The sequence below is a fragment of the Oculina patagonica genome, chromosome 1 (assembly GCF_052425735.1).
Source record: "Oculina patagonica isolate OP01 chromosome 1, crgOcupat, whole genome shotgun sequence".
NCBI classification, from domain to species: domain Eukaryota; kingdom Metazoa; phylum Cnidaria; class Anthozoa; order Scleractinia; family Oculinidae; genus Oculina; species Oculina patagonica.
In genome coordinates, this window is record NC_135758.1 from 17,726,548 (window position 1) to 17,753,281 (window position 26,734).

The following is a 26,734-nucleotide window of genomic DNA, read 5'->3' on the forward strand; positions in this document are numbered from 1 at the left end:
ACAGTCTGTTTATAAGTTTTATGGTGTAAATAAGTTTTCTATAAAGCAGTCCTTCCCTATTTTTTTGTGTTTTCTTGTTGTTTTAGGAAGATGTTGAGATGAAAGAATCAACAACATCACAAGAAGATGAGGAAAGTGAGGATGAAGGCTTAGAAGAGGTACTGTAGTGCTGTGTAAATACTGTTTAGTTATGGTATTATTTCTTTACCCAAAAACAAGCATTTTCATACTGTACATTTGGAATTTAACTTTTATCATCGCTTGTCAGGGCCATAACCAGACCTTTAGCATAGATGAGGTAAGATCTTGCTAAGTGTATGTTCGATCGGGAATCCGAGGGCTACAGGTTTGGCAGTCACATGACTGTTACGTGCTACCCTCATAAAATAAAGGCAATTTAATTTATTTGTTTTATGTAGCTTTTAAAAGCCATCATCTTTTCAGGAGATAGTAAGCAGAAATGGGCTGAATCAGCTTAGTAATATTTACCATCTGAGAAATAAGTACAGTAATATGAGGTGGATAATTAATTTTTTATTCTTAATTACAAATCAGGGCCATGAAGACAGTGAGGATTCTGACAACTATGAAATGGAAGAAGATACAGAGTAAGTGTATTGTTGTACAAAGATTGTTTAATAGCTGTGCTATGTTACAGTGCAACTGTTCCAACCAAGGCTACCTGGTAAAATCTGTGCAAAATAGCGAAAAAAAAAAACCTGGTATGTAGACAATAGATTCTCCACAAATTTTCGATCTACAGTACACACCAGCTGTGCGCTACATAAGCAATAAATTTGTGACCATTTTTATTTTAACATGCAAAAACTATTGGTCATTTTATGAATAATTTTCTTGGGTGGCCTTGGTTGGAGTAGTCACACTGTTATAATTGACAAATCAGCATACTATAAATGCAGTTAACATTATTTTTTTCTATTAATTGAATTTACCCTCAGTACAATAAATTTTAATCAATTGGTATTTACCTTTGTTCTGGTGTATGGTAGTACTGATACATGAACAACTACTTGATTATATGTTGCTGGTTATTCTGGTGGTAGCAGTCACAGTGTTCCAGTTAAGTTTTTGAAGCAAGGGGTCACAAAATCCATCAGACGGGTCAACCAAAAGTTGCCAACCCGGTGTATGCAGTGCCTTGTTAAGGGAAAGAGTCGAAAAGAGAAAAAAATTTCAAAAGTTTTATGCTTCCGGGTGCTATCTGGTAGCATTTGGGCCAAAAAAATGAAAATAAAGTTAACTGATTTATTAAAATTATCGACTTAAATTATAAAATAATTGACCTATCAGAGAGCTCTCAAGCTCATACATGTTTCCCCAAAGAGATAGTATCATAAACAACTCACTGCGTTTTTCTTCCTAGGGAGGTCTGGGGGTATGCTCTCCCAGTCAATATTTCAAAAAACTGAAGCATTTTTTTAGACTGGTTTTCTAAATTCTAGGTACATATGACCTCGTTTCGAATCGCCATATTAGGTTGTAATTAGTACATGTACTTTGGTCTCAATTTTCTTAGCCAGTAGTCCACATAGAATGACAAAATTTTCACAATTTAAAATTAAATTTAAAATTAAAATTGGTTGTTATAAAATAGAAAACCGCTGTCTTTTTTTCCCTCTATCTTTATAAGAATTTGCTTGGCAATCGTTTTTATTAGAGACTTTTTGTGTCTAATACATAAAGCACAAGAACTGAAGACTTTTCGTTGAAACTATACGAAGTGTAAAAGGAAACTGCTGTCTGTAGTAATGCAGGCACAAGTTTTATGTACGTGCTGGACACTATCGAAAACTAGAATGTTTTAACTTCACAAATGGATTAAACATTCTATTTCGAACAATAATATTATTTTGCCTTATGAATTGCAAAGCAACACAAGATAGCGAGGACCGGGAGCGAGGAGAGAAAAGAAATTTATTGTGTGGCTGTTTTCAGACTTAAGTTGAAACTAAAAAAAAAGGAGGTTACCCGGCCGGCGGTTCGGTAAAACTATTGCTTTTCTTGTCGCTCGAAAGCAGATGAAAAGAACTATGGTGGATGAACTTTTGTGATCTTTTTTCTTCGTAAACTTCCTTTTTTGCTATTTAATTCTAAGTAAAATATTAATTTTCCATTTCATTTGTCGGGTCAGGTAACCGTCTCTATCGGGTTTTTGACCAGAGACCCGTCTCTTATCTGGAACACTGAGTCAGCTCACAAAAACAATCCCATTATATAATTTTTTCTCTCCCATTCTTAATACAACTGAATGTTTTTCCCTTTCTCATGAATAATACACTGGACATTTTCCGTAATGATTCGATTAAGCGCCCTCCTTCCAATAAGCGCCCCCTTCCGAATAAGCGCCACCCTTCGAATGTTTTTTTGTTAATAGGCGCCCCTATTCCAATAAGCGCCCCCATTCTTATAAGCGCCCCCATTCTTATATGCGCCCCTATTCTTAAAAGCGCTCCTATTGTGGCTAACTGACCCTATTGAAGTCATCGACGCCGAAAAGATAAACTCATGAACATTCACCGTAGTGTACATGTATATATTTACTGCCAAAATGAAGAATTATTGTAAATTAAAGTAACACTGAACTTTCAACAATTTGTTGCTGTTACAGCTTATGTTATTTCTAGTTATTTTAAAATATATTAAAGTTTTGTTTTGAACATTTGGTTCTTTCGCAAAAAATTAAATAAGCACCCTGTCCTGAATAAGCGCCCTGTCTCGAAATAAGCGCCCTCCCTTAAGTTGTCAAAAGTAAATAAGTGCCCCGGGCGCTAAATCAAATCATTACGGTATTAAATTTTTATTGTTTTGACAAGTAGACAGGATTCTAACAAAGATCTACAGGAGATTGGTGCAGCAAACTATGCAGTATTGGAGAGGATACGAGTTAACAGGAGAGAAGACCACCTCAAGGTTGGTTAATCAATACCCTGTAGCAGGGCTACAAATAACAGTTGGATATTGGACACTGGCCGACCACAATTTGCCAATGTTTGATGAAATTCCAACTGTGGTCATACAAAATGTCCAGACAATTTCTTTTTTGCTTTCCAGTGCAAACACTGAATGTTCTGCGTTGACAACGCATTACATTTATTAGCTTCACATTGTTTTGCAGTACTGTAATATGCTGTCTGACCTCACTTTTGTTTTGTCTGATTAAAATAATAAAAAGAAAGCGTCTGACTAAGACAATGGTAACTTAGTCAGACGCATGTCTTTTTAAGGGGAAAAATATTTGTAGCCTTGCTGTAGACATTATTTTGCACACTGCTGAATTTTTTTTTCTGTTGCTATAATTATTGTAATGATATTGCTACACGTACATGTGTATATGTACCCGGGTAGGTTCCATAAGTTGCAAATTTTAATGCTGGAGAATAAAGTCTAGTGTTTTGCAAACTGTAAAAATATCAAAAAAACTAAGAGTCCGACTGCTACATGTACCTTCACCAGCTATACATGCATAGCAAAGCAACGCAGCATCTTTCATTCAGTGGAAACCAGATAAATTATAACAAATACCTCAATTACAAATTATTTCTCAGTGTAACAAACAATCATTTTCAGCATATACAGCTGTATAGCCAAAGTTACTAACAGTAAAATGCACATTTTATGGAAGAAGATCCCTGGCCCCTTTAAAAATATACATGTAATGAATGCATTTCATCTTATTATTTTTGGTAAACAAAATGTTTCATTCTAAATTATAAACATAATACCATGCACTTTGAGTGCCACAAAAAAATTGCAAAACTTTAAGTGTAAAGGTTAAAACAATGAACTTCAAGTGCTGGTGTTTATTTCATAAAAGCGAAACTACAGTACAGTGTACTTTCATTGTTTCAAGAAAGTTTTGGAAAATCTTGTGGATGTCTGGGAGAAATTGAAACAGCTTTGCAAGTGTTTATCTATGACTTGTGCGAATTTCAGCCAAATCCGTCATTTTAAAGGCCATCTAATTTCGAGTGTTTTAAATTGTGGCTGACAATCTAAGTGCATCCTCGAATATGCAGTCTATTCACATCTTAAACTACCATCAAAGTCTTACAGTGCGAATACTCGAACCGGGACAGTTGGAACAAAGTTAACCAATGACAACGTTAATTGAGAACAAAGGATGTCGACCTTTTTCGTTTACAGACCAATGACGTTCAAGAACGCAAACAATAGATTTACAGAAAAATTTGAAAACTCAACAACGTTGCAAATAGTTGCGGACCTCTCAGGAAACTCGCCTTGTTTTTGATTGGTTAGTTTCGATCCTTAATTTTCAAGAGGTCGTAGATAGAGATCGTAGATAGATAAAGCTAGACAAGTTATACAAGATGTATGTTACAATATCATCTTCGTGAAAAGTTTACAAATCAAACTACGAACCGTGAATTGTTTGTTTGGAAATGTTCACTCCGGAAATAAAATGAAGACTGTGAAATCAAATTCACGCCGTAATTATTTTCATTTCGCTCTAGCTTTTCAGTAGCTTTGCTCTGTCTGTTGCCTTGAAATCGATGCGAGTCACTTCCTCGCCAATGTTAACAAATTGCTTTTACACCTTCGTATGACTTTGAAATTCACGAAAACAGAATACTTATATTGTCGGTCAATGCCGTATAACTGTCCACAAGTTACCACTTTACATTTTTTGACACGATTTGAGGCCACGTGAAATGTAAACATCGCTTGTTTGCTCACGGACTCATTTTCTGTCGGTTATCTACTGTTACAACTTTGTAAACTCACGGTTTTCGTGAAAGAGGAGTTTGTTCCGTTTCGTCATTGAGTCTTCAATCTTTCTGTGGTTTTATAAAATTACCACAGGCTAAAGTCACTGAAACTTTTATGGGAGAAAATTTATTTCATGCGGTGAAAGCAAAATTGCCATTAATAAAATATGCAAGGTCAGTTGTCGCTGTGGCGGCATCCCAAATCTTTCTTGCCTTGTCTTTCGTCAGAAACAAAAAATAATCACAACAAACACGAGTATGTAACTTAGAAGAGTGAAAACAACTGACTTTTCAAACATGAAATCTAGAACGTTTCTATTCACTTTCTGCTCACATGCGACATAAGACTGCATACGACGGAATAGGCACTTGAGACGTCCTTTGAAACAATTCCATCCCGTTTCGTGTCTTCGCGCTTGTCGTGAATAAAAGCGTCCTTCGTTATTCTTTACTGTGCTATCACCAACGAAGAGCAATACAATTTTATCAGAAAATTTCTTTTGAAGAATTTTTTAGCCTGTGAAAGCCAACTTTTGATTACGGTTTTTACGAGCGCTACTGAAAATTCGGTGCAGTCAGTGAAAGTTTAGGATCGAAACTATCCGATCAAATACAAGGCAAGTTTCCTGAGAGGTCCGCAACTGTTGCAAACGTTGTTGACTGTTTAAATTTTGTTGCAAATCTATTGTTTGCGGACTTGGACATTATTGGTCCATTTCTAAAAAAGGTCGCCATTCTTTGTTCTCAATTAGCGTTGTGATTGGTTAACTTTGTTCCAACTGTCCCGGTTCGAGTATTCGCACTGTAAGTAATTATCTGTGCTTCATTTCGAGCGTTTATTTTACTGGTTTCTTTTAATTTGCTGTTAAAATATTCGTTTGTTAGTGGAATGCCCCATGGCATCTTGTGTTCCAAAGCGTGGTCGGCCGAAACCACCGAACAAACAAAGAGAATTCTTTAGCGGCAATCAACATTCGACTTCTGGAATTGAAAGCAAGATTGTCTTGGCATCAAAAGGCTTAGCCAGTTTGCAGAAATACAAAACTAACGTCTTGTTTTATTCTTGCAAGCCGATTTTTAGTTTCACATTTGCATATGCTAGAGCACTCAAGCACGGCATTTCGAGAAGGACAACCAGCAGATTTAGCCGTTCATCTGTTTTGACTCTACGTTATCTTGCAGAAACGAATCTTACAAAGGAAAAGGAACACAAATACTCTATAACATAAGACTAGTAATAGTTCTCACTATAAAGCTGCCCCCGCCTTTTTATAATTTGTTTTTTGTCGCCTTTAATTATTAATGCCGATGGACTGCACAATTAGGCTTCTTTTTTACTGTGTCATGTACGTCACGACATTGTTTGCTGCGGAATTTCTTGTTGTGTGACACCGTTGCGTCCTAAAAATATTCACAAGTTCAAGTCGATTTATATTACGTAGCGCGTGTAAATAACACCTAGCGGAAATAACACATGACACATTATTCGTGATGACAACACACAAGCTTATTCCCGGGCTTATAACATTCAAAATAAACTTACAATAATTTCCAGGCCAAAAAGCCTAAAAAATTCCACGAGTAACAAAATATGGCACATTCAAAGATTCGAGAAAACAATTAATTTTTGATCCTTATTCAACCCACTCTTTGGATCAAATAATCTGACAGTTTGTTAGCGAAACGAATTACGTTGTACCTTGTACTACATGACAAAGTTCACGCTTTTGTTTATTACTCGTAAGATGTATACGATACAACAAACCTCCGAAAGCAAACCTTACAAATGTAATGCTCGAACCAGCTCTTGGACCGGCTCTTGGAACATAGGTAGCTGGCACGTAGCCAAGAACACGAAACCAATTGCTCGAAATCTTTCGACGCATTACTAACAACTGCTTCAAATATCACTTAACACAACCAAAGCAGAGAAAACGCTCGAACAAATCTGTGAACACGCGTAAGCCAAAACCGGAAAACAAAATGCTGCTAGCAGATGGCGAAGCAAACACGACCTCGTGGTTGCAAGTACCCGACACCACCGTGCGTGCTTGCAAAAATATTACCCGTCACGACCGTGCGCGCCTAGTTTCGTCAAATCGAGAATGCTTCGCCCACTACAAACACATTTCTTACTTTTTCAACAAATATTCATTGTCCTTGTATGTATACACCCGGGGACTCCTAGGGTGCCTCCTCGGGTTTTGGCCTCTGGGCCAAAACCCTGCGGGGGCAAATAGATTTTGAATAGTAAGCTAAGAGAAAATTATTTCACTCCTTAACACTCGAAAGGAGTCTGCCAAAGAGGCAAATATTGAAGCGATCGCTTCTCTGCTCTCATTTTGCTCTGCATGTCTGACAACGGGACGAGCCATAAGTAGCTGTGCTTCAAGATGGCCCTGCAGAACAAGATTCTTTGATATCTAATAGGCTATCACCATCTTTGATGTTCATTCCCTACATTCTGGCAGATCTTTTAAAGTTGATTCAAGTGAAAACTTTTGCACATTGTCAAATTTCATCGCGGTCTGTTGACTTTGTACGCGTCACATGTAATCTGAAACGAGACTCCCCGCAGTTGCCCTAATGTTAACAATAATAGGGGCGTGGCTGACTAAGATCCTTTAAGTATGTTGAGTAACTCTTGGACTGATTGCAGGGAACAGTGTGTGGATCCATCCAGGCAACTGATAGGTTAATGAAAGAACTGAGGGATGTGTATAGGTCCGATAGTTTCAAAAGAGGTAAGTTTGTTGTCTACTAATACCCTTCCTTATACATTACAAGTACAGCTGTAGTCTCTCAATTTTCTATGCCTCAGGTGGGTGCCTCAGGTGGGTGCAGTGGGCAACACATGTGATAATGCAAAAAATTACCTTGCGCAAGGGCTTTAGTAGCGTCATTGATGGGCAGCATGCAATTGAGGGAAAATCAAGGAAAGTTGTATCATTTGAAAGCTATTGATCTACCAGGAAATTTTATAGAAAATTAGGAAGTTATAATTGATCTCATATAAATGAGTTTACAGCTCGGCAAATGTGAAGTGGGTACTTAACTGTCATCTGTGATTCATGTTAGAAAAAACATTTCAAGAGTTGTTGCGACATTGGGAGGTGGAGGGGGGGAAAAGGAAGAAACTTGGTAACCATGCCAACACTAACTTTGACGATGCTTGCATTGTAGATTACTGAAGTGTTGTATGTTACTTGTTCAGTAACAGGAATAGTTTCTTGACAAGACACTGTTAATTTTGCTGTTAACAGATCAAGTATTTTTTTCCTCATTCAGGAACATATTCTGTGGGTCTCAACGAAGATAATTTATATGACTGGACAATAAAAATAATCAGGTGTGTTAAGAATACTTTTTTTTTTCTATATTTGTTTCTGTACCCACATGATTCAGATTGATGAACCACACACATGTATAATTACATGTATTTGTACATCTAGAACTCATTTACACAGAACTGCTCAAGTCTCTGGGCTATCAGTTTACAAGCAAAATAGCCAAAGTCATGTATTGTTTAATCAGCAGATCACCCTTTCCACGATTTTCCTTTGGGCTTACTAAATTGTAGCACAATAAACCCACCTTGTTGGGGGAACACTCAAAATCTTTTCCTTCAAAATAACTGGAGTGTTGAATGACAGTATGATCTTGTCTTTGGCTTCTTTATAAGACTGTAAGATCTGGTTTTAAGGCTCATAAAACACTGGACCCTGATTTTCTTTGTTTCATACTCCTATAAAATATGGCTTTTTAACCACACATGCACATCCAACCTACTGTACATGTATAATTATTATTTTATAATATTTAAATTTACAAATCTCCTGATTATGTATTCTTTTATGCTTATTAGTATAATTTTTTAGGACAGTTGACTTAACTTTGTTTTTGTTTTGTTTTGTTTTGTTGTTGTAGAGTTGATCCAGATAGTACATTACACAAAGATCTTATGCAACTAAGAGGGCAGGAGGGTACAGACCATGTGACACTGAACATGACATTCACAGTGAGTACAAAGAGTGACTGTTAGCCTGTTCCAGGTGTTCAGTTACTTGAAGAGCGGCACAAAGAATGGCTGTTGAAACAAAAAAGGCAAGGGTTTCAGGGCCGTAACTTTATTAGCAAGAGGCAAGTCAAGGCACTTGCCTTGTCTAGATTTTTTGCCCAAAATTAAAAATAAAATATGTTTTGTTGGGAAAATAATCCGCAGTTGAACAAGATTGAGTTTTCATAATTTTTTTATGCGTCATGACAAACGTCTCTGAAAGAGTTTTTTTCAGAGCTTCTAGATTTTCAAAATTTCCTGGAAGGCATGCCCCCAGAACCCCTCTATGGCAAGGGTCTTGTTACAGCCCTGGGTCTAGTAGCAGAGATGTACTTCTGGCCCTAGCCACTTTTTTCACTTGCCATTCTTCAGGTTAATCCCATTTTTGTGCTGGACCCCAAATAAGTGGAATGCCTTGAAACAGTGATTGTTGGTAGTTGAATCTGAAAACGTACTGTACATAGACTGCATAGAAATTGTTGGTCTTGTTCATTTTCTTAACACACTCGTAACACAGCTCTGAACACACTTAATTGTAACTCAAACAATCAGATTGCCACATTTTCATTACAATATAGAAGAACTCTACTACCGTAATTGTGTTTGCTTCTTGCTATTGTTTCAAAACATTTCTTTTTATTTCTTTAATTGTTAAGTATATTTCTGTGTTATTGTTACTAAGCTCATAATTATTAATCTATTTCAGGACAAATTTCCATTTGATCCTCCATTTGTCAGAGTAGTTTATCCAGTTTTAACAGCAGGGTAAGTTATTGAAAATTATATTTTGCAACTTATTAATTAAAAGTTAATGAAGATGATTTCATGATGCTTCTTTAGTTTTTAAGAAACAACAGATATACAGTTGCTTGAATGTACAGCTGTAGTCGTAGATATGGTAGGCTGGGTTACACTTGCAGAGGTTTATTGGTGGAGGGGAATTCATAAACTGATGTATGCTTCCAAAATCAAATATCCAAGCAGGAAATAAATGGAAAACAAATATTCACAGTGTACAAAACTGCCTTGGGTATTAGGCATGGATATGTAATCTATCTGTTATCTGATACTGCAGGTAGTAGTCTAATTTCTTGTAGCATCTTTTTGTGCTACCTTTTGGGCTTCATGCCCAATTTTGTAGAATTTGTTTTAAATGGGAAGGTAGGTTTTGTATGTATTTGAACATAGTGGCCCATCAAGCTGGATCTTATCCCAGTTTTCATAGACCCCCTTGATGGGTCCTTGCTAGTCCATTGCAGGGTTGCCCCAGCATTGAATTCACTGTTACCATTTGTATGCCTGGGTGGAGAGGGGCACTATAAGAGTAGAGTGCCTTCCCAAGAACACTACACAGCGACTCCAGCCAGGGCCCAGAGTCTAAGGTGATAACCATTAGGCCACCATGAATCCCACTCGTGTTGAAAAAAACGCATCACGAAGTATTTTTAAGGGACTATGTCACGGGAATTTCGAAGTTGTTTTGGTCTTAACTGTTCTGAGATTAGTGGGAGGAAACTTTACCCTAAATAAACATTATCTTTGAACATCTAAATGAATATGTATAACCTTAATTTGCGGATAGAAATCAAGCTACGGCTTGAAATATCGATATTTCGAACACGCGCGGAAACAATTTGGAAAGGTTTGCCTAACGTTTTCAAATTGCAATCCATTTCCATCCGAGCCATCCGCTGCTAAAGATGCTCGTTAATAGTTTCAATGCTCTAATATAGCAGTTTTTAATGAAAATGGACAATAATTTTTAGGTTTCCTGCGACACAAATATAAATTTTGGCGGTTCAAACAGTTAAAATCCGTGAGATACATATGTAGTCCAAGTAACCTTGTTTTTCTCTCTTTAGTTATGTCCTTAGTGGGGGAGCTCTTTGTATGGAACTACTTACTCCACAGGTAGGCGAATTAGTGTTATTGCAATTAGCCGAGTACATTACTTTAATGAGAAAAACTACTTGATTTTAGTCTGAAAGAAAAGTTGAAAGCAGCGGATGAATAGTATTATAACATAGCAAACAGTGACTTCCTTCTACTAACCAGACAATCCAGCCGCGTTCTACTGAGTAAAGCAGATCCAAGGGAAACGGCTTTTGCTTCAAATTATCGGGAGGTTCAAAAAATCGAGATTCCACTGTAGCAAACTTGATGGATTCCTAACTTCTCCTGAGCATTTAAACAACAAAATCATCCAAAAATTTATGAGAATTCGGACCTGATCATTGCAGGGAAGAAATGTAAAAAATTGTTTGTCTTCTCCCAAGTAGTCTCAGTTGAAAACATTTTGGATGTAGATCTAAAACTAACTAAGTTTGTGTTTGCCTCAGGGCTGGAGTAGTGCATACACAGTTGAAGCTGTAATCGTGCAAATAGCTGCTACACTCGTCAAAGGAAAAGCAAGGATCAACTTCCAAGAAAATAAAAAGGTGAGTATTTTTCTTTCAAATTCAGATGCTCAACTCTGTGGGTATACAAACAACTTTAAAAACCTCACATAATAAATTGAAGGTATTGTTGACAGAAATTTCGTAAATCTACCATTGTTTTCATTGTTTTGTTATTCTTTTTCAACAGCCAGGGGTCTATAGTCTTGTACGAGCTCAACAGTCGTTTAGGTCTTTGGTACAGATCCATGAAAAAAATGGTAAGGGAATTTTTATGTTCATTTTGTTTCTGCCGTTGTTGGCTTGTTGGCTTTGTGTACAAGTTACAGTTTAATTACACTTTTTGTGTTCTATAATGTACGTATCCACTGAAATCACTCTTGCTTTGTCCACAGGCTGGTACACTCCACCTAAACATGAGGGCTGACTTGTACTTTGAAATGTTTGCGACGTCTCTTAAAGTGCACAAGCTGTCTTTTACAAGAGATATTTTTATGATAGTTGTACCATGTATGTAGAGTATACCATGAAGATTTAAATAATGCCTCTCCATTGTCTAACCCCCTGTCTCCGCTACTCTGCTTGTAGCTTAATTTTATGTGCACCTGTTATAGTAGGAGCTGATGCATCGGTCAATTCTCCGAACTGTTGTACCAGCATATTTCTTAAAGTGAGTCAGGAGAAGTTGGTAAAGGATCAAGGGGATGTTGCTTCGATAGCTGTGGAGACACATCCGTATAAAATCACTCAGACATCAAATCTTGGCACACTGATTTAATCGTTTGTAATGTTAATATTGGTACCGTCGTGATAAACAACCAGGTTCTCTTTCTAGAACAGTTACAATTGGGAAAACAGATATCTTAGAGGTTAGGGGAAGTCTATATACATGTAAATCAAGATATCGGTAATAGAGTTAGGCGTCGTACGTATTACAGTTGGGGGATAAGGGGATACCGTTTTTTGGTTAGCCACAATTTAACTGAGCCAGCGGTTTTCGTCAGAGAAGTTGCTACGCAACATGACGTAATTTTATGACGCCACAAGACATTAAAACATTCCAGAGTGTTCGCAGTTTGGGTTAATTGGAGAATAAGGCTCCGGGCACTATTTAAATGCCTTTACATGTACGAAGAGTTTTCAAAAACGGCTGTTGTTACCCGTTTGGCTAACCTTTTAGTTCTACTTGTGGTGCGTCTAGTGGTTTAGCTAGTTAGCGTATAGTTATGGCAAAAATTTACGAAGTAACAGCAGGCAGGAAATAATCTTGAAATTAGCCTGTGGACGAGGGCGATTTTTTGTCAGTTAGAACTGATTGGTAGTACAATGTGAATCGAGCGTCAGATTGGTGCCCAGACTCTCGCAATTGGGACTCGTTCCGAGTAAATAGCTTATGTCTTTAGCTGAGTGACATAACAGTATTTAATCAAAATCAGTTGGTAAACTGTAGCGCGAAATGCTTCATTTTAGGGGCGGAGGGGGGTGGTTTCTTCATGTGCCTGCTGAGCAGGCTTGAGAAACAAGTAACACCTTTGCTTCAATCATGAATGCAGTACTACCATTTCTAACAAACGCGTGAAAACTGGACACTTTAAAACATGAAGAATGTACCGTGTTATTCGTTGTCAGCTACCCCAATCACCCAACCCCATCCCTTTCTCGTTTTGTAAGAGAGAATGCACTCTTTGCCGAACTTACAAACGATTATTTTATGGTTAAGCATGAGGGGGCGGTTCAAAGGCGGAAATAACGTTATTCGGCGCCACTACCGAAGACTTAATGTGTCCAATATGTTGTGCAAGCAATTATTATTGTTGTTTTGGCTTCTTTTCATTAGCTTTATCCTTATAATAAGTAACAGAGGTTCAATTTTATTTTAAAAACAAACGCAGGCTAGGGAAGAGATGAGATATACTTGGAATAGTTGGTCACAGTGAGTCGCCCAGCTTGTTTCTATTGTAATATACATTCACGACGAAAGTCATTCTTTATTAATTATGGTATCCAAACAGAACTTAATAATTTTTCTTAGATATTCTTTGCCATAGATGCCCGCTCTTTCGAACACCAAGTGTTTCAGAGCGAAAAAAAATTTCCCACGATTTTTTTTCTAATGGGAAAGTGTTTCATGTACCACTCTTGAGCTTTGGCTGTGATTTCGAGATGGTGGGCGTGTTCTGTATTTGTAATGTTTTTGCTGTTAATTTTAGCAACCTTTGCTGAAAAGCAAACTGCGTTTATATTCAATTAGCTAACTGACTCTCCCCGTTATTAAATTCAGTTACCTTTATTGCTGTGTTTTTACTGTCAGTTGATTATTTTCATTTATTCAGTATCATTTGTCGTAACGTTTTTTAAGTAAGCTTTATGTTCCCATGCTTTATTTCCAGCTGTTGGTTGTTGTTAGTTGCTTAGGAACATTTCCTAACTCAGTATTGTACATAGTGGTATCTTGCTATTGAAGAATAAAAGGGCTATTTTGTCATCATACTGGGACTGGCATTTCACTCGAATGGAATGACAAATAAGGGTAAAATAGTGAAGGATGTTCACCGAGTACCAAATTAACCTAACTGGACTGATTCCGCGATTGAAAGACACTAGTTCTCAACTGTAAGGCGGTTCGCTGTTTTAGGCCGTGTTCACGCTAATTGCCCAAGCACTGGTACCTGAACACAGGCACAAATAGCGTCGTGTTCACACACAGAAAACCAAAGAACTCGAGTACCATAAAGTGCCCGAGTACAAGGTCGAGACCTTGCCCGTGCCCGAACTATGGCGTGGGTACTTTAAATAAACGGCATGCAGTGCATGCAGAGGCGATGACGTTTTCCAAGGGGGTCTTAGATAATTTTCAGGAAAATTAACGTATACTTAATAAAAGTAGCTGACAATTTCTGTGTTGAATGATTGTTCAACAAAAATTTGCGTTATTTTGTAGTGTGACATTCAATATACGATATTCAATACTTCTCGCGAGCGACACGCAAGGTCAAGCGTTTCCATTGTATATATTAAATGTAGAGATGTGATCATGTCTGTTCACTGAATTCAATACAACTCGCAAATACATAATTTGTCTCTTTCGTTCATACTTTGTATCAGTCCTTTGTAATTTTCCAGGCGTATTTTGCTTCGTGTTTTTTGCAGCGATTTCTTGTTAACTCATTCGGTTCTATTGAGTCCTATTGATCGGTCGATCGCAACAGAATCGAAACAGAAAGTGGTACAAATTCCGCCCACTGCCTCTGGCATAAGGCTTGACTGACGTCATCGCCTAAAAATGAGTATGTTCACCTTAGTGCCCAGCGAGAATCGTACTCAGGCACCGTGCCCAGGCACTATTGTGAACACAGCCTTAGTTGGTCGACTTAGTGATTTGGGTTCAGATAAACAAGGGTGGGTGGGGGGGACTACCCTTGCAGCGACGGAATTTGTCAGGCTCCTGTTACAACAAAGCAATCCTCGCAAATGTCAGAGCACACATAACTTGGGTCTAACAATAGACTTTATTTCCTTGTGTGTAACCGATCGCTACTAAACAATAACTTGCAAAGCATCTCTTACTATACTAATTAACAGTTTAACAAAGAACTAACACAGGTTGCAACAACAGTTCAACACTTATCACAGTTTCGTATGATCAAAATTCGGTTCACTCAGTCAGGTAAACAACAGACAGTAGTCACTGCTACTGGACTGAAAATAAACCTGTTCCATAACAGAAAAAGTCAATCTATGTTGGCTTTTATAATCTTTTTTTACACAGTGAAATCAAATAAGCAAAAAAAAAAATAAATGACATCAATTTCTATCTTATATACATGCTAAACTAATAGCAAGGACAAAAGCCTACATTTTTTGCCACTAATTTTTTTATCTTTTGTGGGTTTGGGGAAACAGCAGTGCACACATTAATTATGATAACGGTTTTCTATGCCTTTTTCACCCCGTTGACGCCAATCCGTGAATAACAACAACTAATAATATAATGCAATCTTAATTGACCACTTCCCCGAGGAGGATTTTCGCGGCCAATGTAAACAAACACTGAAACACATTTGTATAATGTATCAACTAATTGATTTAGCGCTTATCCATTGTTTTTCTGTGCGCTTCACAATCTGTAAACTATTCACTAAAAACTAACTTGGGTAATGACTTTAAAATCGTGCTAAAGAATTTAATAATGGGATACACTTTAAAATATAGCGCGGGCATCAAACTCACTGCCCTAATCTTTGATTAATGTTTGAAAAAGATGTGCCTTCTTCTGCTCTATTAAAGACTGTTCTAATATAAGTTTATATACTTTAAATGTCCTTATTACGATAGCCTGCGTACAGCTGCCCCCATCCCCTTTTTTGAGGAGAGGGAAGCAGCTGTACACAGGCTACATTATGAAACTACAAGTGCGAGTTTATTAGACCCTGTAGGGGGGCCATGATCACGTGACATTTTGGCTTTCAACCCGTTTATTGCTGAATTTAAATTTTCTAAACGAAATTGGTGTAACTATGTTTGTCCGATTTTATATTCAATATTTTACATCCATAAAAGTTTAGTAGACGGTCTACTAAACTTTAGAAGAGACAAGTCCCCACAACGTTTGACTTTAAACTGCATGTAGGGCTGTGTGGAAACCTAGAGCTCAGACCCTCCCTTTAAAAATTTTGAGCAAACGATTTAAAAACTGAGAAATAAACTACAGTTGGGTATATCTTCAATAATTTGCGAGGAGATCCTCTGTTTCTTGTCTCTAATTATTAAAAATCTCAGTTCGGCTGCAAGATGGTGAATAAACAACAAACGAACAGCGATCACACGAGGTTATGTGCGAAGTTAGTAATAAAAAATCGCGATTAATTTCCGCTGGTATTATTTCCTTCTGCAAAATTTAAATTGTTTTGTTTTTTTGTTTTGCCGAAATCTCGTGATGCATCTGTTTTTCTAGTTCATGATGTATACTTTTTTCCCATTGAAGTCTGTGATTAAAATGCGATCATCTGACATTGTGGTTATTCCATAAGGCCATTCCAGTTTTAGGTTAGTAGATGTCTTTCCTGTGAAAGTACCTTCCACTGTAAACTGTTGAATGCGACCACCGAGTTTCTCACTTACTAAAAGATTGTCATATTTGTTCACACACAAACCCCAAGGCTCTTTAAACTGTCCATCTGCCTCGCCTTCTTCTCCAATCTTGTACAAAAACTTCCCCGAACCGTCATACACTTTTAAACAGTTGTTGCTGCTGTCAGATACAATGAACATTTTTTTGTGATAAACACAGCCGATGGGTTTGTTCAGTTTTTCTGGGCCGCTATCTCCAAATTTTATTGTTGGCGTATTCGGCCACAACAACATGTCCTTTGTCATCCATACAAACACTGACCGGACTCTTAAACTCTCCGTCTTCTGTTCCAAGCTTTCCAAAGCTTTTCACAAAGTTCCCTGTCTGTACATTAATCTGCTGTATTCGGTGATTTAAATGATCTGCCACCAGAATCTCGTCATCATTCAGGTATGTGACGTCAATTGGCCTGTTAAACTGCCCATCATCGCCGAATTTTCGGACAAACTTTCCTTCTTTATCAAATGTTAGGATACAGTTACCATTATAATCGGCTACGGCAATAAGACCTTCACTGTTTACTGCAATGCCGGTTGGACCATGAAGAACTTCTCCTTGTAAGTCCAACTTCCCTACAACATTAAACTGTCGTTCTTTCACCTGGAAAGTGAATGGGCTGTTAGCAAGTTTCTCGCCATTTATCTTGACTTTGATTTTATAAGTGCCTGGTACTTTCGCTACAAATTTGACCTTGAAATTTCCATCTTTTGTTTTTGTCAAACTGGCCACTTGATCAGCAGGCCCCACGAGTACTTTAACTCGATCTTGTTCATTGTCACTGATTTCTCCTTCGCTTGTTTTGGGGCAAATCAATAACTCTGCTGCTTTTCCAGCCTGAAAATTTTGACTCAGTCCTTCTACCGTTGATCGATGAACATCTGTTTTGCAAAGCTTCACGAAACCTAGGTGAAAATTCTCTGGTACACATGTCGAGACAAACTTCACGAATGAACTAGCCGGAAGTGCTGGTACTTGCGCTTCACTAAGGTACTTATATCGCTGTTTCAAATTCTTCTTGCTTTTCATGATGTCTGCGCTCGTGCTGCTTTCAACCAGGCTGTTAGCAAACTCGACTGCTTGGTTCCTTTGCTTTTTCAAAGACTGCGCTGTTTCCTTTGCAGAGTTTAATTTCTCTGTCCTCGACAACCGTGTGTTCTCGAGGGCGGTAATAGCTTCGCGCTCGCGTTCTCGAATCTTTGCGATCATTTGCTCGGCTGTTTGAGTAACTGAGCGTTTAGCTGTGGCAGTGTTCTTTTCCAACTCAAGCTCCATCGCCTCCAGTTGACGAATAACATCACTACAAGCTTCTACTTTTTCTTTCATCCGCTCAGCTTCGGCTATGATGTTGGCTTTTTCTTCATCCGCTGCTTTGTCGAGTGGAACAACATCATGGCTTTTGTGATCCGTGACGATACAAACTTGACAAACACAGTCTTGACATTGAAGGCAGTAAAACCTCGTTACCTCTCGCTCGTGGTACTTCTGTGAGCAAAATGACTGCCGCTTTAACAAGGCCTCGTAGTCTTCGGGTTGAAACTGTTTCACTGGCGTGACTTTGTGTCCTTCAAACGCAGCCGTTCTAAACAGGTCATGTGCTTTTACACAGTCAGGGCACATGAATTTTTCGCAATCAAAGCAATAGTTGGTTTCAGCGCTCTTTTTCTGACACATACTGCAACTGATCTCATTTCCATCGTTACTTCGTCGAACAGCGAGAAGACTCAACAAACTGTTGTGCAGAAAACTGTTCGGCAAACTATTGAAACGATTTCCTTCAGGGATGCCAATTTGCGCGTTACACTCCGGACAGCGATAGAACCCTTGTCTATGGTTTGTTAATGCATGTTCCTTCAAGCATTCACAGCAGAATGTGTGAAGACAATCTATGGTTTTGGGATCGGTGTAAATATCCAAACAAATCGAACGTGTAACATGTTCTTTGAGGTTTTTCAGGAGCGCCTCCATCGTAAAGTAGAGATTGTGAAAGAATAATCAAAGCACACTCATCTATTCTTTGAATTTTTTATGAGAAACTTAGCTTAACATTTGAATTCTATTTCAAGTAGCAAATCAAATCGCTTCAGATCCTGCAGCGCAAGTTGGTAAACTTCGACTGTCAACTTTTCTACGACAAAGGCTTAAAATATTTTGAATTCATACGCTCTTCGTTTGTCAATCGCTACACTGAAGTCTGTTTAATAATTAAAGTGCAGCAGCAGTTCATCAAAACCCTTCTCACTTTCGAAAAACAAACGTTTCTTTGCTTTGTCGACTCGCACATGCATAGAGAAATAAAGGCTTTGACGTGACATATGTCAAATCATTTTTGTTAGAGCAGGCTTTGCATGAATTAGAACCCAAGTTTGTTTTTCGCATGCAATTGTGACAATACTACTGCTGTGAATCAATAGAACTGTTTTCAAGTCGTGTAACACCCCGTGTGCATGCATCTGTCTGGAGATCAACCAATTTAATTGCACATTGTGTTTTCGCGTATAATAATAGTCATTTCTTATTTGTTCGTCACTGTTCTAGGGACAACTTCAATCATAATATAAAGAAGATAAATGCACCGGACGGAAGCTTAATACTGACTATGATTTGAAGGAACGAACGAACAAATGAATGCATAACTTTAAGTATCAAAAGTATTTTTTTTTTTGCTTTTGAAAAATCTTAGTGTGTCCACCCTTTGAACTGCCGGCGCAAAGTGTATTGACGCAAATTTCCTTCCCTGGGTACCCTGGTTATTACAGCATCTCACCGCGACCTTTCCACTCTCCCCCCTAGTCCAGTCCCTGAACTCTTTCTTCCGCGCGCCTTGGTTCAACCCCTATAAAGGGATATGTCCAGCGCTGGCCATGAAATCATGGGTTTCTACACTTCATTCTTAGAAGTATGGGAAACTATGAAAAACTAGGGAATATAACTGCGGCCTACTATTCTACTCTTGTCATTCTTTACTTAGTTCTACACGTTTTAATGTATAGAGGTATAGAAAACTCTCACAAATTAGAGATTATCATTCTGCTTTTGTCATTCTTTAATTACTTAAGTATGGAAGTGTAGAATACTCTGACAAGCTAAGGGTTATTACGACCTTTTTCCCAGTCATTCTACCCTTGTCATTCTTTAGTTAGTTCTTGACTTCTCAAGTATGGAAGTGTACAATACTCGACAAGCTATAAAGGATTATTACGACCTTTTCCCCAGTCATTCTACCCTTGTCATTCTTTACTTAGTTCTACACTTCTCAAGTATTGAAGTGTAGAATACTCTGACAAACTAAGGATAATAACGACCTTTTCCAAGGGGAGAATGACTGGGGAAAAGGTCGTTACAATCCCTAGCTTGTCAGAGTATTTCTTACGTCTATACATTAAGAAGTGTGGAACTAGAAGGAAGTGTAGAAACCCGGGATTTCATGGCCAGTATCGGAAATGGCTCATAAAGGGGCACGCGGTTCGTCGCCGTAACGTCGCTAATTTGCCACGCCGACAATTTCCCGACAGTAACAAACTCATCGTCGGCGCTACAAACAACAAAAGGTTATTGTTTCAAGAGTTGATGATCAATTTGAGACGGTACAATAGACCATTTTTGATACGAAAATTGTTTAAACATTACTGACAAAGGAAACAGCCGAACGTTTACGACTTAAATTAAGCCATCATCAGGGTAAACTGAATAAATGTCCGCACGCGCGCTGTTTATATCTCAACACACAGAAATGTTATTTATTTATTTATTTTATTGCATGAATTCTTTCAGACCTTTCCAAAACTGGGTGGGGTTATTGATGCTATAGGCTTAATATTGCAATATATAATTAGACTACATGTACAAGTAATATCTGTTTTCCATAGTTCTTTCGTTTCCTCCACAAAATAGCGAGAGATGGCTGTGCAAACATAAGCTAACATAATGAGATTGGGGTGAGTTCTTCCAAGTAACGGTAAAGAGGGATTGGTTGAAGTCTATTTTGCTTTCCTGGCACGAGGTGGGATGCGGCATGCCAAAAACACGGCGCCGGCATAGCATACAAGAGTCGAAAGGCCTGCACAACTCCAACAGTTAAAGACATTTGTACTTCATTTGTACATTTGTCGTTCTCTATTAAATTTGATCTTCTTTACTGAGGTGAATAATTGTTGTAGTGCATGTGGCAAGGCATTTCCTTGTTTTTTTTGGTCAACTCAGTTGTCATCTTAATGATTTTGGTCCAGATAATTAATCAGGACAGAAGGAGAACAACGTTTGCAGCCACGGAATTTGTCATGCTCCAAGAGACCTGGATCTATTAGGACGAAATCGTCCCTCGCAAACGTCAAAGAGAACACTTATCTCGAATTGGGTCCAACAGTAGACTTTATTTCCTTGTGTTTAACCGATTGCCACCAAACAATAACTTACAAATCACATCTTTATGTAATATATCAAACACGAGAGGCAGTGTTTCATCGGGATATCCAAACACCGAGAAGAGAGTTGAAAATACGACGCGCAGCGGAGTATTTTTGACGAAATTCGAGGTGTTTGGATAGCCGATGAAACACTGTCTCGAGTGTTTGATATATCTTCTCAATCGAAACAAAAACTACGGAGTAAACGGAGAAATAAAATCGTAAAAATCTATGCTAATTAAGATCGGGTTTCCAAACCACCGTCACGGTTATAATTTTCTTTGTTTTAACTTGATGATAATGAGTTTGAGAAGCTAGATATAGAAGATAGGACTCTACGCGATTAGGTAATAGCAATAATAATCATTACATAATCTTAACTAAAATTATCTCATACACTTTAGAAAGTTCAACTTGTCTCTTACAACATAATCACTTTCAAAACAATTGTGGGTAGGAAACAGTTTAACAAAAAGCTAACACAGGTTGCAATTAGATATCAGCACATGATCAAAATTCGGTTCACTTTGTCAGGTAAACAACAGACAGTAGTTACTGCTACTGGACTGAAAACAAATCTGTTCCTAAGGAGGATAATTAGTCTCCGTTGGCTTTTATATTTTTTTAAAACACAAAAACAAATAAACAAAATAGTACTAAATGAGATCAATTTCTATCTTATTTACATGCCAGGCTAATAGCTAGGGCAAAAGCGTACATTTTCCGGCTACTAAGTAAAAATTGCATGGGTTTATAAACAGCAATCGACAGAGTAATAAAGATACCCGTTTTCTGTGAATGCCTGTTTCGCCCCGTTTACGTCAATCTTTATATCATAATAACTTATAAATGAGGATTTTCACGTACAATGTATCAACCTGAATCGATATAGTGCTTAACTATCATTGTTCAAACCGTTCAAACTGTAAAGAATCGACAAATACTATATAGAATAAGATTATAGAATAAAAGGTAATAACTTTCAAATCATGCTTTAAAAAGTTGCCAATTTCACTAGAATAAACATTAAATATAGTGCGGTTGTGCAATTCAAAACCCATTAATAGGAACGACTTTGACGTTAAAAACGATGTACCTTCTACCGTTCGTTTATAGAATTCTGACTAAAGTTAATTGGCTTGAAAATTTCTTCAATATGAAAGTACAACTGGGAGTTTAATTGAACCCTGTAAGGAGCCCATGATCACGTGACACGGTAGCATTTAGGCTTTCAACCTGTTACTGCTGAATTTAAATTTTCTAAACTCCAAGTGTAATGTTTGTCCGATTCTATCTTCAATATGTTACATCCAAACAGAACAACAATTACCGACTACTGAAGTTCTCGTAAGAAGAGACAAGTCCCACAACGTTTTTATTTTACTATACATGTAGGGCTTTGTAAAAAACCTAGAGCAGACCCACCATCTTTAACTTTTCTTTTCAATATTTTAGCAAACATAGTTTCTTGTCTCCAATTTTCAAAATCTAAGTACGGCTGCAAGGTGGAAAATAAACAACAACAACAAGTGCGAAGTTAGTGAAATCGCGATTAATTTTCCCTGGTATTATTTAGTTTATTTTTCGACATTTCGCCACTCATCTGTTTTTCTAGCTCATGATGTACACTTCCTTCCCTTTGTAGTCAACGATCAAAATGCGATCATCTGGCATTGTGGTTATTCCCAAAGGCCATTCCAGTTTTAGGTTAGTAGATGTCTTTCCTGTAAAAGTGCCTTTCACTGTAAACTGTTGAATGCGACCATTGAGGCTGTCACATACTAGAAGATTGTCATATTTGTCAACACACAAGTTCCAAGCCTCTTTAAACTGTCCATCTGCCTCGCCTTCTTCTCCAATCTTGTACAAGAATCTCCCCGAACCGTCAAACACTTTTAAACAATTGTTTTCGCTGTCACATACAATGAACATGTTTTTGTGATAAACACAGCCGACGGGTTTGTCCAGTTTTTCAGGGCCGCTCTCTCCAAATTTGAACACAGGCGCGCCATCCTTTGTCAAGACCTGAATTCTATTGTTGTTGTAGTCGGCAACAACAACGTGTCCTTTATCATCCATACAAACACTGGCTGGATTCTTAAGCTCTCCGTTTCCTGTTCCATACTTTCCAAAGCTTTTCACAAATTTCCCTGTCTGTACATTAATCTGCTGTATTCGGTGATTCGATTCATCTGCCACCAGAATCTCGTCATCGTTAAGGTACGTGACGTCACCTGCATTGTTTCCATGACAACCAAATTTTCGGACAAACTTTCCTTTCTCATCAAATATTAGGATACAGTGACCTTTATAATCGGCCACGGCAATAAGACCTTTACTGTTTACTGCAATACCTGTTGGGCCTTGAAGAACTTCTCTTTGTAAGTCCAACTTGCCTACAACATTAAACTGTCGTTCTTTCACCTGGATAGTGAATGGGCTCTTAGCAAGTTTCTCGCCATTTATCTTGACTTCGATTTTATAAGAGCCTGGTACTTTCGGTACAAATTTGACCTGGAAATTTCCATCTTCTTTTTTACAAGTTGTCAAACTTGCCACTTGATCAGCAGGCTCCACGAGTACTTCAACGTGATCTTCTTCATTGTTCTTGATTTCTCCTTCGCTTGTTTTTGGGCAAACCAAAATCTCTGCTGCTTTTCCAGCCTGGAAAGTTTTAGTCAGCCGTTCTACCGTTGATCGATAGACATCTATTTTGTTGAATGCCGTGAATCCAAGGCTAAAATTATCAGGTACACATATCGAGACAAACTTCACAAATGAACTAACCGGAAGTGCTGGTACTTGCGCTTCACTGAGCTCCTTATATCGTTGTTTCAAATTCTCCTTACTTTGCATGATGTCCGCGCTCGTGCTTCTTTGAACCAGGCTGTAAGCAAACTCGACTGCTTGATTCCTTTGCTTTTTTAGAGACTGCGCTGTTTCTTTTGCAGAGTTTAATTTCTCTGCCCTCGACACGCGTGTTTTCTCAAGCGCGGTAATGGCTTCGCGCTCGCGTTCTCGAATCTTCGCGATCATTTGCTCGGCTGTTTGGGAAACTGAGCGTTTAGCGGTAAGTGTGTTAGTTTTCAACTCAAGCTCTATCACCTCCAGTTGAAGAATGACATCACTGCAAGCCTGTACTTTCTCCTTCATCCGCTCAGCTTCAGCTATGATGTTGGCTTTTTCGTCATCCGCTGCTTTGTCGAGTGGAACAACATCATGGCTTTTATGATCCGTGACGATGCATACTTGACAAACACAGTCTTGACATTGAAGACAGAAAAACCTCGTTACCTCTCGCTCGTGGTACTTCTGTGAGCAAAATGATTGCCGCTTTAACAAGGCCTCGTAGTCTTCGGGTTGAAACTGTTTCACCATAGGCGTACGAGGCGGGGGGGCGAGGGGGGCTGCAGCCCCCCCAGTGCCAAAATTTTTCGGGCAAAACGCTAAGAATTCGGGCAACAAGCCAGAGAAAAAAAATAAGCAGACAAACCTCAAAATTACAATCAACACGAATTATATCAACAGAAAAAAAATATTGGAAATATACCGAACTTTGTAGTTCAAAAGTCCAAATTTCTCATTAATCTGCTTTCGTTTCATCTTGCAAATTGCTATAATCATATTCGATTTTCTCGCAAATTCTGCACGATTCAGCTGCAATCAGCTTTTCCATAGTTTGAACGTTTGCGAGCGGTGGACCCAAAAACAAAGCTGCGATACGGTTACAAATGTAAGGAAGCTAATGCTTTTGACTCAAGTGAGCTCAAAACTTTCAACAATATGTTTCAACCCGTGCATCTTCTAAATGTTTCACGCATTTTAAATAACTTTCAAGTGGGGGGAAAACAATGTAAATTGCCTCCTAAAAATACTTTCATTTTTGCTGAACTTACGTGACTGTAAAAAACATTTCCGAAGAAAAAGGATTCAGTGCATTGACATCTTTGGGCAACGTCACGAGATTAATTTAACGCACGTTCTGTTGTCCATTTCGTATGCCTGTTTATTCGGCTTTCAACCCATGCCATTTTTTTTTTCGGGCAACAAGGTCTCCGCCCCCCCAGGTCCGAAGGTGCCCGTACGCCTATGTGTTTCACTGGCGTGACTTTGTGTCCTTCAAACGCAGCCGTTCTGAACAGGTCATGTGCTTTTACACAGTCAGGGCACATGAATTTTTCGCAATCAAAGCAATAGTTGGTTTCAGCGCTCTTTTTCTGACACATACTGCAACTGATCTCATTTCCATCGTTACTTCGTCGAACAGCGAGAAGACTCAACAAACTGTTGTGCAGAAAACTGTTCGGCAAACTATTGAAACGATTTCCTTCAGGGATGCCAATTTGCGCGTTACACTCCGGACAGCGATAGAACCCTTGTCTATGGTTTGTTAATGCATGTTCCTTCAAGCATTCACAGCAGAATGTGTGAAGACAATCTATGGTTTTGGGATCGGTGTAAATATCCAAACAAATCGAACATGTAACATGTTCTTTAAGGTTTCTCAGGAGCGCCTCCATCGTAAAGTAGAGATTGTGAAAGATTAATCAAAGCACACCCATCTATTCTTTGAATTTTTTATGAGAAACTTTATAGCTTAACATTATTTTGCATTCTATTTCAAGTAGCAAATCAGATCGCTTCAGTTCCTGCAGCGCAAGTTGGTAAACTTCGATGGTCAACTTTTCTATGACAAAAGCTTTAGTAGTTTGAATTCATATGCTTCTTTTGTCCATCCCTACACGTGATCATCAAAACCAGCCACTCTGTTCAGTTAATAATTAAAGAGCGACGCTGTTCAAGAAAACCCTTTTCAATCGCGAAAAAAGCGTTTCTTTGCCCTGTTGACTCGCACATGTCTTATCATTTTTGTTACAGCAAGATTTGCATGAATTAGAACCCAAGATTGCTTTTCGCATGCAATTGTGACAATACTACTGCTGTGAATCAATAGAACTGTTTTCAAGTCTTGTAACATACCGGGTGCATGCATCTGTCTGGAGATCAACCAATTTAATTGCACATTGTATTTTCGCGTATAATAATAGTCATTCCTCCATTGCTCGTCACTGTTCTGGAGACAACTTTAATCATAATATAAAGAAGATAAATGCACCGGACGGAAGCTTAATACTCGGACTGAAGCTTAATACTACGAACGAACTAATGAATCTATATCTTAAAAATAAAGTATCAAAAGTATTTTTTTTTTTTTTTGCTTTTGAAAAATCTTAATGTGTACACTTATCTGTTATATTATTTACAAATATTAAAGCTGACTAGAATTTACAAATTGAATTAATTCAAAACTACGCATTTACAAACTTTGAAAGTGACTCAAATTCAGTACACTTTCCGGGGTGGAAGCAGAATAATGAATAATGAATAACCGGTTTCAAAAGAAAAGGAATAATTAATATTTTGGGGCTAAGCAGCCGGAATATTGAATAGTTAGTCTCGATAACGGAATAATGAAAAATGCATCTGTTTTGTAAAATTATCGCATACACGAAGTTCGTGTGTGATTCAACTTTGTTTTAAGCAGCGTTATTTCTAGCTCTCAAAGCACTCAACGGCTTACTTAGAACGTGGAGTTATTGTGTTTGGAACGTACATGTTCATGTCCATGTAAAATTCGGTCTTAATATTGAAAATGCTAAACGCCCCAAGAAATGGCGTTCAAATTCGAAAACAATAGATATTATTGACTAGTATTGAAATGGTCATATAAGGACATCCCACAGCATTGTTTTCAATAAAGGAAGGATTTTTGAATTGTAAGGCCGAAGGTGTGTTATTTTTAAAAGCGCAAATGTACATTGTCTGTAATAGTTTTAATTTTCCAGTGATTCGCTTGGTTACTTTTGTAGCGGACACGACAGCTGTGAAATCTTTGATCGATATATATACTTACCATCCTAACAACATTTTGTTCTTTAACTCTATCCGGTAGATATAGTTTTCCACCCTTTGAACTGCCGGCGCAAAGTGTATTGACG

The 26,734-nt window shown here is 38.1% G+C and overlaps 2 protein-coding genes and 1 pseudogene across 7 annotated transcripts in view; 1 reads left to right on the plus strand and 2 right to left on the minus strand.

The window, feature by feature from the left end:
• LOC144660000 (ubiquitin-conjugating enzyme E2 Q2-like) overlaps nt 1–26,734 on the plus strand; it is a 72,483-nt gene that overhangs the window by 2,749 nt on the left and 43,000 nt on the right. Inside the window, exons 4-14 of one of the 6 annotated variants that reach the window (XR_013572013.1) lie at nt 87–158; nt 556–608; nt 2,835–2,931; nt 7,408–7,492; nt 8,037–8,097; nt 8,676–8,766; nt 9,512–9,570; nt 10,668–10,716; nt 11,145–11,243; nt 11,392–11,461; nt 11,597–11,720. Coding sequence is in view for 5 of the 6 variants with exons in the window: in XM_078520569.1 (XP_078376695.1) it covers nt 87–158; nt 556–608; nt 2,835–2,931; nt 7,408–7,492; nt 8,037–8,097; nt 8,676–8,766; nt 9,512–9,570; nt 10,668–10,716; nt 11,145–11,243; nt 11,392–11,461; nt 11,597–11,628 (768 nt within the window). In the remaining variant the exon portion in view is untranslated. Of the gene's footprint in view, nt 1–86; nt 159–555; nt 609–2,834; nt 2,932–7,407; nt 7,493–8,036; nt 8,098–8,675; nt 8,767–9,511; nt 9,571–10,667; nt 10,717–11,144; nt 11,244–11,391; nt 11,462–11,596; nt 13,692–26,734 lie in introns of those variants that run through there. The other 5 variants (XM_078520569.1, XM_078520558.1, XM_078520577.1 and 2 more) reach the window with 5 other exon arrangements.
• LOC144659783 (E3 ubiquitin-protein ligase TRIM45-like) lies at nt 14,692–18,323 on the minus strand (annotated as a pseudogene).
• Nucleotides 20,683–25,255, minus strand: LOC144659792 (E3 ubiquitin-protein ligase TRIM45-like). Its single transcript, XM_078520304.1, has 2 exons — nt 24,821–25,255; nt 20,683–24,101 (listed from the first exon to the last, which is right to left on the minus strand). The coding sequence occupies exons 1-2, from the start codon at nt 25,253–25,255 to the stop codon at nt 22,347–22,349; spliced, it is 2,190 nt and encodes a 729-aa protein (XP_078376430.1). The 3' UTR covers nt 20,683–22,346.